Source organism: Leucoraja erinacea, chromosome 1 (assembly GCF_028641065.1).
Source record: "Leucoraja erinacea ecotype New England chromosome 1, Leri_hhj_1, whole genome shotgun sequence".
NCBI classification, from domain to species: domain Eukaryota; kingdom Metazoa; phylum Chordata; class Chondrichthyes; order Rajiformes; family Rajidae; genus Leucoraja; species Leucoraja erinaceus.
The window spans coordinates 163002430-163017268 of NC_073377.1; the positions used below are offsets into that span (position 1 = coordinate 163002430).

At 44.1% G+C, this 14839-nt stretch overlaps 1 protein-coding gene across 2 annotated transcripts in view; it reads left to right on the top strand.

Annotated features, from left to right (window-relative positions):
- The first annotated feature begins 2166 nt into the window (after positions 1-2166).
- Positions 2167-14839, top strand: part of spata5 (spermatogenesis associated 5) — a 334835-nt gene continuing 322162 nt past the window's right edge. Inside the window, exons 1-4 of one of the 2 annotated variants that reach the window (XM_055647374.1) lie at positions 2167-2461; positions 9639-9763; positions 10898-11055; positions 12551-12609. In XM_055647374.1, the coding sequence (XP_055503349.1) occupies positions 2269-2461; positions 9639-9763; positions 10898-11055; positions 12551-12609 (535 nt within the window). In that variant the 5' untranslated portion in view covers positions 2167-2268. The remainder of the gene's footprint in view (positions 2462-9638; positions 9764-10897; positions 11056-12550; positions 12610-14839) is intronic. The other variant, XM_055647365.1, reaches the window with a different exon arrangement.

Below are 14839 nucleotides of genomic sequence, written 5' to 3' on the forward strand. Positions count from 1 at the left end.
CAGGAACGGGGTACTGATTGGGGATGATTAGCCATGATCACATTGAATGGCGGTGCTGGCTCGAAGAGCTAAACGGCCTACTCCTGCACCTATTGTCTATTGTCACCCATTCCTTCACTCCTGAGATGCTGCCTGTCCCACTGAGTTACTCCAGCTTTTTGTGTCTATCGTCGTATTACACAAGAACAGGGATATGATAGATTTGGAGGGATATGGACCAAATGCTGGCAGGTGGGACTAGTGTAGCTGGGACATTGTTGGAAGGCCAACATGCCATTAGCTCTCTTCACTGCCTGTTGTACCTTGCATTTTCAGTCACTGATATACTAGGACACCCAGGTCTCGTTGTACTCCCCCTTTTCCTAATCTGACACCATTCAGATAATAATCTGCCTTCCCGGTCTTGCCACCATTTATCCACATTAAACTGCATCTGCCATGCATCTGCCCACTCCCCCAGCCTGTCCAAGTCACCTTGCATCCTCACAGCATCCTCTTCACAGTTCACATTGCCACCCAGCTTTGTGTCATCTGCAAATTTGCTAATGTTGCATTGAATCCCCTCATCTAAATCATGAATGTATATTGTAACTAGCTGTGGTCCCAACAGCTTGTGGCACCCTACCAGTCACTGCCTGCCATTCTGAAAAGGACCCGTTAATCCCTACCCTTTGCTTCCTGTCAGCCAACCAATTTTCTATTCATGTCAATACCCTACCCTCAATACCATGTGCTCTAATTTTGCCCACTAATCTGCTGTGTCGTTATCAAAGGCTTTCTGAAACTCTAGGTACACTACATCCACTGGTTTTCCCCTGTCCATTTTTCTTGTTACATCCTTACAACAAAAATTCCATAAGATTCGACAAGCGTGATTTCCCCTTTGTAAATCCATGCTGACGTGGACCGATCATGTTACCGTAATCCAAATGTACCGCTATTACATCTTTGATAAATGACTCCAGCACCTTCCCCACCACCGCTGCCAGGCTAACTGGTCCATTATTCCCTGCTTTCTCTCTCCCTCCTTTCTTGAAAAGTGGGATAACATTAGCGACCCTCCAATCCACAGGAACTGATCCAGAATCTATATAATATTGGAAAATGATCACCAATGCGTGCACGATTTCTAGAGACACTTCCCCGAGTACCCTGGGATGCAGACCATCAGACCTTGGGGATTTATCAGCCTTCAGTCCCATCAGTCTACCCAAAACAAACACCATTTCCTGACTAATGTGAATTTCCTTCAGTTCCACCATCACCCTAGGTCCTCTGTCCCCTAGTACATCTGGAAGATTATTTGTGTTGTGTTGACCAAGAAACAATTTCGAAATAAAATCTGTTTAAATAAACTGGTCATTATCTCTGCACCGCTAAAGTGTCTTCCTTAGAACCAAAGTACCTGTTCAACTCGTATGCCATTTCCTTGTTTCCCATAATAAATTCACCTATTTCTGTCTTCAAGGAACCCACATTTGTCTTAACTATTTTTTTCCCCTCTTCACATACCTAAAGAAACTTTTACTATCCTCCTTTACATTCTTGGCTAGCTTACGTTCGTACTTCATCTTTTCTCCTCCTCTTTGGAATGAAATGATCCTGCACCTTCTGGATTATTCCCAGAAATTCCTGCCATTGCTGTTCCACCGTCATCCCTGTTAGGGTCCGTTTCCAGTCAACTTTGGCCAGCTCCTCCCTCACGTCTCCATAGTCCGCTTTGTCAAAGTGCAATACTGACACTTCCGATTTTACCTTCTCCCTCTCAAATTACAGCTTATCATATAATGGTCCACTACCTCCTAATGGTTCCTTCATCTTGAGTCCCTTATCAAATCAAGTCAAGTTCAAGTTTATTGCCATGTGTCCCTGATAGGACAATGACATTCTTGCTTTGCTTCAGCACAACAAAGCACAGTAGGCATTGACATTGACTATTAGTTACTTAGTTAGGAAATTACTCACTTAGGAAATTAGTTACTTATTATTCAAAACAATTTCATAAGAAATTGCCAAACGTATGAAGGCAAGATATCCTGAACATAGAGAACAGTGCTGAATGAGATATTTCGTACGGAACAGCATGAATGGAAGAAAGGGTGATTTAAATGAAACCCAGTCTTATCATATGTGTTGCTGGCGTCTCTTTGTGATGGATTACGGTAGTGGGCGGACTGCCCTTTCCCCTTTCACAGGGGAAGTTTAACATCAGCGCCGCGCTGCCGCATGGAAACGGCGTCTTGTTGCTGAGGTTGCCCTGCAGACACCATGTCCTCCAAAAAGAAAGCCAAGTGCAAACCGGTGCGGAGTCAGGGCGCCTCCTCCCCGAGGGTTGGGGCTGACTGTCGGGGATCGCCGGCGAACTCCCCCGGTGCCCCGAGTCCCGGGGCTGAGCTGGACAGTGCAGAGACCAAGCCCCAGCCTTGCCTTTCACTGGCAGTCACTGACACCTTAGACAAAGGTATGGATGTTTCAGTACTTGCAAAGTTGCAACTTTTGTTTCAAAATGGGTGTATTCATATCGAAAGGGATGACACGAAAAATTACAAGAACCTGCTAATTGATACAGGTTGAAAAGAAAAAGACACAAAGTGCTGGAGTGACTCAGCGGGTCAGGCAGCATCTCCGGAGAAGATGGATAGGTGACGTTTCGGGTCGGGATCCTGAATGATGAGCATGAAGAAGGGTCCCGACCCGAACCATCACTTATCCATGTTCACATGAGATGCTGCCCGACCCGGGGAGTTACTGCAACATTTGGTATCTTATGGAAGAATGACCAAAACCTTCTAATTCAGATAATGCATCAAATAATCAGATTCACAGGTTATGCACTGCAAGCACAGATTTAAAGTGATTGGGAAAGGTATTGGAGGGTGGTAAAGGTGGTAGGTAGGGGTCTGGCCGAATTGGTGACATAGGCAGAAACTGTCATCATGTTAGAACAGTATTGACTATATTCTAGAAGAATTGTGACTTGCAAGGTGATCCACCTAGTACTCAAATGTGGGATGAGTAATAAGAAGTCCAGATACGACCTTGACAAGGCCATCAAAAAGGCCAAAAGGGACTTCTGCTCTAAGCTGGTGGATGGGGCGGATGTTCGACAACTATGGCAGGGCTTGAATGCCATCACCTACAAGGCGAAATCAGGAGGAAGCTCAAACGACAGCGAAACATCACTTCCTGACGAGCTCAATGCGTTCTACGCACGCCTTCATAGGGAGAACACTAATGTGCCTTCCCAAGCCCCCATACGGCCTGATGGTATTTGTAGAGTGAATGCCTAAAATAGACAGTTTTATCCTTGGCATAACAAAACAGGAAACATTGGAAATATTTGGAACAAGCAGCATTTTTTGGTGTGGGATATAGTGAATGTTCCACATTGATAACCATTTATTAGAACCAAGGAAAAAATGAAACTTTTGAAGTTGAAAGGGAGGGAGGAGACAGGAGATAAAGAGACAGTCCATGATCGGATGCAGATCAGAGAGATTGACTGATACCTGTTGTAGTATTGCAAACTGAAGGTGGATAGTGAAGGCTAGTGAATAATAAAAGTTATGCTTCAATATTAAATTCTAACTGGAATTTAAGGCCTGCATTAGCCTACATAAATGTAACCTGTGTTTATATTGGTGAGGAATGAAATCTGAAATGGCAAAAGGAAAGCAGAAAACAAAGAAGGCTAGATGAGACCTATTGGCTTGACATCAATGAAGCATTTCACCACAGTTGACAAGCCTTGGTAAAACTGAGTCCTGTGGAAATCATAGAAACATAGAAAATAGGTTCAGGAGTAGGCCATTTGGCCCTTCGAGGATAAAGGATAATCCTCTCTGTTAGCTGGACTCAATTACTTTTGTGTTTCCATGTTCACATAGATTGAGTAAAATCCTTTAATTGTTGGGCCTGTATTCGTGCAGGCAAATAGAGAGGACACTGTCACACACCTGACTTGCGCTTTGCAGTTAGTAGAACAACTTTATGAAGTTGAGCAGCTCCACAGTACTGGTGGTGAGTTTCTGACCAATGGTAATTCCCCATGCCGTTGTTCATGGGCATTTGTGACCCGCTGAGGTTCTCCAGCATGAAGTGTAATTTTATGGAAAATAATATCTGTAGTTCCCTGTTTCTAGTATGTGGTACATTAACTAGCTGCTCTTTGCAAAGATGCTGAGTGTTTCCAGCTATCTCTGTCTTCGTTTTTTGAGGAATTGAAAACTGAATTGAATACTATGCGAATAAAAACAAACAACTCTCCTGATTTTGTCATATGTTAGATCAATGTTGAAGCAACTGTATGTGGTTTGTTTAAGATAAATACCCTGAATAACTCCTGCAGTGATATCCATGACCTTAAATAACCACAAGTACATTAGTTTATTCCAATTATTCTTCCAGTATTCGTAGTTTTCTGGGACTTCTATTGGCTGGAATAAACTAAGGCTGTGATTTCATTTGTGGCCCAATGCTGCAGTGAAGAGCAATACAAGATACAAGATACATTTATTTGTCACATGTGCCAGTTGGCACAGTGAAATCTGTTCACCATACAGCCATGCAATAAAATAGTAAGATTAAACAAGAACTTACCAGCTTGAAGTTTGATCTGTAATTTATGAGGAGTTACGATGAGGGATTACGTGAAGAACCCGTTCAGCACGCATATGCGGCATACTTCAAAGCAGCGGTGTGGAATCACAGATAGACACAGTTATTGAAGTAAACATAGTAAAGATAAGGAGACATCAGTTTATGAATTTGACCCATATTATTGAGGGTGGGAGCGGAGGGCACGTAATCCCTCATCGTAACTCCTCATAAAATACAGATCAAACTTCAAACTGGTAAGTTCTCGTTTAATCTTACTATTTTACTTCGGAGTCACGTGAGTGATTCCGTGAAGATTTCAAAGCTCTGTGATTTCAAACAGTGTAACAGTTATTACTACATCACTGCCGAAGTCTTTGAGGGAGGAAGTGTGTTATCGTAACCAACCAATGAATCTGTTTGTAGAAAAACACAATGGTATTTTTTAACAATAACAACAAAGAAATTAAATTGCTCCCCAGGGCTTAAATTAAATATTTGCAGTCTGTAAAATCTTTCCTGCAAATAAAACAGGTTTTGCCAACGGCTTATTATAAAATTTCTGAATTGTCTTTCCCCCCACCATCCTGCTGTAGCCAGGATGTGGTTTATAGGCACATCCATTCTTTTAGCCATTGATGTGGATGCTGCCCTGGTGGAATGAAATTTGTACATGTTATTTTTTATCCCAGCAGCTTTTAGCACCTGCTTGAGCCATCTCGAAATGGCTCGTCGCCCGACCATAAGGTTTTTAATGACTGACCCACAAGGCTTTTCATCTCCCTCGAATATTTTGGTTGTGTCTATGTAGGATAATAGGGTCATGGCATATAACCGTGTTTCTGGCGGGTAAGGCCGGTAATTCCACGACTGGATTAGGTGTTCCTGGTCTGCTCTGTTTGATCATTCCCTGGATAACGACAGAGATCTAGTCTGGAGCTGTGAGCATGGTATCCAGTCGCAATAGGTGTAGTGACTGGACCCTCTGTGCAGCTACAAGTGACATCAACATGAGTGTTTTGAGCATAGATGGTTCCAGGTTGAGGGATCTGGCTGGTGGCCAGATCCCTGAGGTATGTCAGGACCACACTGACATCCCATATATGGGTGTACCTTGGTTTAGGGGGTTAGAGTTGTAAATACCCTTCATTAGTTTGACCACCAGCTGGTGGGACCCCATGGCCTGTTGTCCTGGAGCTGGCTTTAAATAGACAGGCAGGGCAATTCTAGCTGTGTTGATGGCTCTGTAGCTGAGTCCTTCATCGTGGTGAAGGTTCGCCAGGAATTCCAGTACGTTGGTAACTGTAGCGGTTGAGTAGGTGGTCCCTGTATCCAAGCAGTACTTCTCCCATTTTTTGATGCTGGACAAGTGCTGTTTTTTAGTGGATGTTCGGAGGGATGCTGACATGGTGTCGACGGTTTGTTATGATAATCCCAGTCCCAGAAGTGGTTTGTGCAGAATCTGCAACCCAGGAGTTTAATTTTTTCATGGCACGGGTGGCTTGTGCCCGACACTGGGTGTTAACAACTCTGGGTCACTGGGGAATACCATCGGAGTTTCAACAACCATGTCATGGAGTATTGGGAACCATGGCTATGTAGGCCAGACGGGTACTATCAAAATACCTGAAGCAGAGTTCATTTGTACTGTGCGTAGTCCCCGACTGATGAGGCAGAAGGGAGGAAATGCATAGAAGAAGAATTTCCCCAATCCAGCGCGAACGCATCTACCGCTGCTGCCTCAGGGTCTGGTTCCCAAGCGACATACATAGGTACCTGGTGATTCAGCCTCGATGCAAATAAATCGATATCTGGCGTGCCATATTGCTTGATAACTTTTGTGAAATTTTTTTGGGGGGTTTTAACATCCATTCGATGTTGTCATTAAATTTACGTGACCTGGTGTCTGCCACTGTATTTAGCTTACCTGGTAGGTAAATTACTGATAGCCAAATATGTCTTTGGACACACCATTGCCAAATTGTGTTGACCAACTTGTCGCATGATACCGATTTTATGCCGCCCATATGGTTAATGTAGGCCACCACCGTAGTATTATCTATTTATAACCGTACATGCAAGTGATGCATATTTATGCATATGCTTTTAAACCATAAAAGTCACCCAACATCTCTAGATAATTAATGCCCAGTGTAAGTGGTAATGATGATTCTGGGTTAGTCCATCTACTACTTGTGCTGGATATAGAGTTAGTTGCTCCCCAGCCTTGAGCACTGGCATCTGTTTGGATAACTGACATAGGGTTAGTGATGATAATAGGCTGAAACTATGTCAAACGTTTTTTGCCCACCACTGTAGTTCTGATATTACTTCAGTGGGTAACTTCATGAAACGATCATAATGACCTGTATGTTGTTTTTGGTACAAAGGTCCGAATTATGTAGCCGGAAATGCTGCTACCATTTTCCCAATTACTCTGTTACTTGTCGAGTAGTTGGTAGTTTGTTGACCATTAAATTGTTGCATGATTGTGCCAATTCAACTATGTTGTCTCTTGGCAATGTTACAGTCACGTAGACTGAATTAATTGTGAAGCCCAAGAAGTCCATGATAGTGGATGGCTTCAACTTAGATTTATCTGGATGTAAGATAACCCCAGGGTTTTGAATAACTGTTTGGTAGCTGAACTGCTAACATAGTCAATTTCATGGTCTTGCCTACCATTTAGGATATCATCAAGATATGCCATGACAATATGTTTTTGTCTTCTGAATATTGCCGGAGCTGGTTTTAGTGTCTGGGTGACACTCTTGGGCTGATGTGAACCCATTGGGTAACGCTTTAAACTGCTATAGCTGCCCCATCCAGGTAAATTTCAGGTATCTGCGATGATCCTTGTGAATGGTACTAAATAGTAAACATCTTTAAGATGAATGCTTGCCATGAAGTATCCTTTGGAAGTTGTTTGGCAGTAACAACCGGTTCCATTTTGAAATGTATATACTTAACAAACATATTTAGTGAAGTTAAGTCAATGATGATGCAACATCCACCATCTTTTTTGGGTTTAGTGAATATATTTGATACGAATTGCAAGGGTTCAGGTTTCCCCATGATACCCTTTGTAATTATTCTCACCAGTTCAGCTTGTCCGTCTTGTTTCTTTAACGGAGAGGGTAAAAATACCCTCTGGGGTGAATGTTGACCTGGTGGCAATTTTTCTACTATGAATTGTATTTGTATTCACTAATGCCATTGAGTATATACTGATCACTCGTGATAGACTCCCATGTGTTAGTATTACTCTATATACTGGTAGGAACCAGACCCACCTACCTCCATGGTTATGGGTATTCTTCTGTTTCCTGCCGGTCCAACGAGTGTTGCACGTCGTCTGACGTGGCGGTGACGTTGGGGGGTGGCACATTTTCCATGGGGTCCGCTCTGGGCCCTGGTCTAAAGAAGACTTTCGGTGATAGAATGCGGACCCCGAGCTTTCATCAGTCCGATATGGTAGACGTTGACTGATGGACGCGATGGGGTGCTGCTGCGTAGGAATTACTGTTTTTGGTTACTCGTCCCAGCCCTGCCCTCATGAGCCGAAAGTTTTGTAAAACCTCTTGCATGTCCTTCATATGCTTTGTGAGGTTTTTGCCAAAGAGCAGTGGGTCTGGCTCAGTGGCTGGGGTATGCACAACCCCGCAATGTAGGATTTTATGGCAGGTCTGATGACTTGTTTAAGAAGGTTGAGGTCATCTCCGTATTTGTCCATGGAACGAGGAAAAACGATGTGATGGCTGTCGTCAGGCTTTTAATGGCCTCCTGTACGTGGGGTTTCCACGTAGCTGTCCACCACACCTAGCAGCTCTTCCTGTTCCTGCACCCCTTGCATACTCCCGAGATCTTCAGCTATTGCCCCTGTTCTTGACCAGCCCAATCCTGGTCATCAAAGCTATCTTCTGGAAAGGAGGAAGCAATGGACAGTGCACAAGGCACCGTGGAGGGAGTGCCTGACCCCCTCTGCGAGAGCGCCCCTCCTGGGGTTCACCTCGCTGGAGCTCCTGCTCCAAGAGCTGCTCCATGCGGCTTAGGCGGCTGTCTCTCCCCCGCCTGGGTGGAGAGACGTCCCCGTCCGATAAGTCAGAGCCACCGGCCGGACGCCTCTTCTGTGGCTTTACTCCCAGCCCGCTGCTCAGGCGCTAGCGGGCTGGGCTCGGCGCGGTGTCGGGGTATAGCGGACCGCCCGGTAAGCGGTCCTACCGCCTTGTTGCTGCCCCCGCGAGATGGAACGCTCCTCCGTGGAGTCGAGCGGGGGGCAGGTCTGTTCAAGCGGCTGTCTTTTCCCCCGGGCGGGTGGAAAGACGTCCCGTCCGATAAGTCGGAGCCACCGGCTGGACGCCTCCATGGCGGTACTTCCAGCCCGCTGCTTAGGTGCTAGCGGGGCTGGGCTCGGCACGGTGTCGGGATAGCGGAGAGCCGGGTATGCGATCCTACTGCCTTGATGCCCCCCCCCCCCCCCCCCCCCCCCCCCCACCCCCCCCCCCCCCCCCCCCCCCCCCCCCCCCCCCCCCCCCCCCCCCCCCCCAGATGGAACACTCCTCCGTGGAGTCGAGCGGAGGACAGGTCCGTTCTGTTCTGAAAAAGTGTTTCCTCGTCTCCGTTCTAAATGGCTTACTCCTTATTCTTAAACTGTGGACCCTGGTTCTGGACTCCCCCAACATCGGGAACATGTTTCCTGCCTCCAGCATGTCCAAGCCCTTAACAATCTTATATGTTTCAATGAGATCTCCTCTCATCCTTCTAAACTCCATTGTGTACAAGCCCACCTGCTCCATTCTCTCAGCTGGTATCAAATGGTTTCTCTCTGGCTGCAACAATTGTATTATAAAAAATAGGGAGCAACAAAACAAGCCAGATTGATCTCACTGGCAAAATAGGTGGCAGGACGGAGAATGGAGGAGCACATTTAAACGTAAATAGATTTATGCCAAACTATCTTATGAAGTGCAAGGTATGCAAGACTGACTGGTAAACATTGGAAAATCAAAGTATCCATTATGGTTTCATTGTTTTTCTTGTAGGTGATGAGAAGGTACCTAAGGCTTGCCGAAGATGTCTCGCTCAAATGGGTCTCAACAACATAAAACTGGCAAATATCTGCATTGGCCGACCAATCCTCCTTACCAGTGCTGCTGGCAGCCAGGAGGTACGTGCTATTGAAACATAAGAGCAAACACTTTCCTGTTGGTTTACTTAAAGTTCTCATTATCTTTATTTTCTAATTGTTTAATTTACAAAAGCACTGCAATGTAATGAAATATCACCTACAAGTTTTCCCATGCACCATTCTGACTCGGACATGTGTCACAGTTTCTTCATTACTAAGTCAATATCCTGGGACAACTGAATTATGATTGAAGCATGATCACCTCATGTACTTAAATTCCAAAGGCCCAACAATACATTTAGCCGTCAACCAAGAAATTGAAATGATGGTGCCTCCAAGTTAGAACTTTGAACGCAGAACAGTGTAGCATAGGGACAAGCCATTTGGCGCATTATGCCTGCACCAGCCTCTTACTAAATGTAGCTACCTTCCCATACCTTCAGTGACTCTCAGTCTGATGAAGGGTCATGACCCAAAACATCACCTATTCCTTTTCTCCAGAGATACTGCCTGACCTTCTGAGTTACTCCAGCATTTTGTGTCTATCTTTGGTGTAAACCAGCATCTGTACTCCCTACTTACACATAGCTGCTAGAGTATAATAAACAATGTATTATTTGATTATTATTCTTGTCAATATTGTAACATTGTGGGATTAACATCTTGCATGTGAGAAATGATGGATGGGGGAAAAAAAATATTACTCGATCCGATCCTCTCTCTTGACACATTGTGATGCCTGCTATTTAAAATACATGCATTCCCCATCCGAAAACCAGATGAAATACCTAAGACAATTTTGAGACACAAAACTGCAGAGTCTCCCCTAGTGGATCAGAATTTGTCCAGTAGTCCACTCTGACTGAGATTGATATTATATGGCAGCTATCTGTTGCATGAAGTGACCTTGCTCCTAGTTTGAGGAATTCAGTGAATTATCATTTGATGTATCAGTTGGCAGCCTGTTCACGTGGCCACAGTTGTACTGGAAATGATCCACCTTTACACATACTAGATCTGCCCTTTCCCACAATTTCATACACAATCCCTATGTATTGCAATATGACACGATAATATGCAGTGTGTTTTTTCGGTACCATGCAGTATGCTGTTGTGTAGTTGGTCAAATGTACAGAGCTTCTAACTTTGCAGGATTAACACTTGTATTCGTAGGTATGCACAGCATGGCCTGTACCAAGTTTCCCAGCGGGTAAAATCGGGTTGAATAGAATCGCACAGAAGAATCTAAAGGTTAAAGTGAATGATGTTGTTACTGCCCAGCCACTGCTTGGTCCGGTACTGCAGGCCGAGGAAGTCCAAGTAGCTTTGAGGTTTGTATCTTGTAGATCCAATGTTAGCCATTAATCTGCTATTTCCCTCATTTGTATTTATTTCAGATTTCCAGCATTTATAATAATAATAATAATAAACTTTATTTCGGACTCAAGGTCCAGACAAGGGGCAACATTGCATAAAAAATGCATTGCATATCAAATAGCATAAATATATATAAAATCATGGTATATCACATAAAAACATCATAATTTATATTTAACAAAACCCCACAATACTTAAGTTAAAAATCCAGATTAAAAGATGATCAATGTCCTACAACGAGACAACGATACCAGTGTCTCCATAGCTGGGATTCGTAGCGTGTAGTGCTGACCCTTATGTTTGACAAGGCCACAATAAGCACATTTTTAGAGTCATTTATCCTGCAAATGAATTTATACATGTGGTGTCTTAGGATAGCTTCTAAAGTACTGACTCCTGCAGCCACAAACATATTACTGGCACTACACCATCTAGGTTGCCTTAGCAGTGTTCTCATGGCATCGTTATATGCCACCTTTAGTCTCTGCAAACTTGTCTTTGAATAGTTTGACCACAGGTGCGCAGTGTAGAGTGGTGTGCAGTATGCTCTAAATAGCGACATCTTCACCACATCTGCACACGCACCAAATTTACGCAAGAGGATATTTGCCTGTACATACAGCATGCGTCGTTGCCTATAAATATCCTCATCATCTGTCATTTGTTCTCTAATAATATCCCCTAGATATTTTATCTTATTACAGACACTAAGATTGTTGTCAGACAATTTAAAAACAGGATATTTTAGGCATTTATCCTCTTTGGTTCTACAGACCATAACAGCACTCTTACTAGCATTATATTTAATGTCATGTTCCACACCATACACAGAACATATAGTAAGGAGCTGCTGGAGACCAGCGCTAGATAGACTAAAGACCACAAGATCATCTGCATATATAATATGGCTCACTAAAATGTTACCAATCACACACCCAGTGTTACAGGCTTTCAATTGATTAGACAGGTCATCAATATATAGATTAAAAATGACTGGGGACAAAATTCCCCCTTGTCTAACACCATTGCTAACCCCAAATGGGGCTGAGACCCTATTGCCCCACTGTTGCTTTCGTATTTTTATTTTCTTTTTCTGTGTTGTGTAGTATGAAATGTAATAATAATGTACCAATAAATTACCATAAGTTGTGTTTTTGGTCAGCTGCTATGAGTTCTTAATACCTGTTAGTGGCATCATTCATTTGTATTCCATTACCTCTATTGTGATACCAGGACCTGTATCCTGTCCTGCTGAGTTGACAGTTTATACTTTGAACCTAGGTGAAGGAGTAAACTTCCATGGGGGGAAAAAAGAAGACATGACATGAATATAACACAACACTGTAATGAATTGACATTCTGGGACCCATCACTGTTTAAAGTAATTGTCATTAGTTCCCGCACATTAGCCCAAATTGTTTTAATCTTGACTTGCCTTGCTTATTGCAGAGATGAAGATGAATCTTTCAACAGAGAAGAATTATCTGACTTCTTGGTGAGGAATATGGGTAAGAAGATTCTAATTACACAAGACACTATTGACTAACAAAATCATGGGTCATAGCACCGGATGCTTTTTATCTCATTTAATCTGCATCAGCTCAGTGGAAATGCAATTCATCCAGTTAAGGGCCTGTCCTTGGCACGCAAATTACGCGACCTCGTGGTCGTCTTGAACCGCGACTGACCCGCGAAGGTCCCGTGCGATTTCATGCGTACGCACAGCCGTCTGGAGGGCGTGACGGCATTTGAAGACGGACACAAAGCTGGAGTAACTCAGCGGGACCGGCAGCATCTCCGGAGAGAAGCAATGGGCGATGTTTCGTGTCGAGACTCTTCTTCAGTCTGAAAAGAAGGGTCTCGACCCGAAACGTCACCCATTCCTTCTCTCCTGAGATGCTGCCGGTCCCGCTGAGTTACTCCTGCATTGTGTGTCCATATTCAATTTTTGTGGCCCCGCTCTGGGAGTAGAAGTGGGGGCGGATCCGGACCGCAACGGCCGTGAGCCCCAGGCCGAGTTCGGCGATCGTTTGCCTGCTTCTGCTGCTGTTGGAGGTGAGACGTTGCGTCGCACCAGGGTCTTGGGCCTGTCCCACTTTGGCTGTCAGTTCCACGACAGGCCGTTGGCGTGCGAAGATTTCGCTCGCTACTAAAATTTCGGAGCCCCGCGCGATGTCGCGCACAACTACATACCCCTCCGCACTTCTCAGTGGGACCGGCCCCGAGCGGCCACACGATGCCCGCGCGCCTCAACGCGACGACGAGGTCACGTAATTTTTGCGTGCCAAAGACACGTAAGTGGGACAGGCCCTTTACTCTCTTCCTCCATAGGCTTGCATTTGTTTTGCATTCAAGGACGTATCTGATTCGCTTTAGAGCATCAAGATTGAATTTGCCTCCCAGAGGGTACATTTTTTTTTTTTCTAATCGGTCTTTCCCTTCATGATTTAATATACTTTACCCAATCCCTTCTTCGTAGTTCTGTGTGTTCCATGTAGAACAATCCCAGATTCTTCATTCTTTTCGCCAAACTAAAAGTCCTTCATCCCTTCAATCAAAGACCTTAATTGATCTCAGGAGCTGCGTTACTTAGAATAGTGCTCAACCATGACCAAGTGAGTGTTTTATAAAATGCCTCCTCATGATTTCTATGACCTTGTACTATTTGCCTCTGTTTATAAACCCCAAGATCCTGTCCATTTCTCAATCTCCGGGTCTCACTGCCTCTGTATTCCTTTTAGTATTGCGCCTTCTAGTTTAAATTGGCTGCCCTTGATTTATCAAGGAATGTTACAATAGACAATTGGTGCAGTAGTAGGCCATTCGGCCCTTCAAACCAGCACAGCCATTCAATATGATCATCTACACTTTACATTAAGTTTAATCTGTCGCATGTCCACCCATTTCATCAGATTTGTTATTTCAATAATTTTTAAGTTTGCTATTATTTACATTTTTTCCAAATTTTGTATTGTCAAAACATCTAGATTTTGTGCCCTGCTGCCTCAAATCCAAGTCATTAACTTGTGTTAAAACCAGTAATCCTCGCAGTTCAAGGAACCTGGGTTCGATGTTGACCACATGCTTTCGGTGTGGTTGTGTAGTCTCTCTGTGGCTGTGTAGTTTCCCCCACCCCAGACCCCAAGATGTGTTGGTTAATCAGATAACTGGCCACTGTAAATTGCCTCTATAGTTTGGGTGAATCTGGTAGAAGTTGTTGGGAAGATGGGGGATCTTATAGAAACATATAAAATTATAAAAGGACTGGACAAGCCAGATGCACGAAAAATGTTCCCAATGTTGGGCGAGTCCAGAACCAGGGGCCACAATCTTGGAATAAAGGGGAAGCCATGTAAGACTGAGGTGAGAAAAAACTTTTTCACACAGAGAGTTGTGAATTTATAGAATTCCCTGCCATAGAGGGCAGTGGAGGCCAAGTCACTAGATGGATTTAAGAGAGAGTTAGATAGAGATCTAGGGGCTAGTGGAATCAAGAGATATGGGGAGAAGGCAGGCACGGGTTATTGATTGGGGATGATCAGCCATGATCCCAATGAATGGCAGTGCTGGCTTGAAGGGCCGAATGGCCTCCTCCTCCTGCATGTTTCTATGAAATAAGTGAAGATTGAGAAAACTAGATCAATGTGTGAATGGTCATCGCAATCTCGGTGGGCTGAAGGTTTTATTTCTGTGTTGTATGACTCCAAAACTCCATTCTTGTATTAAAAACTGTTCCCT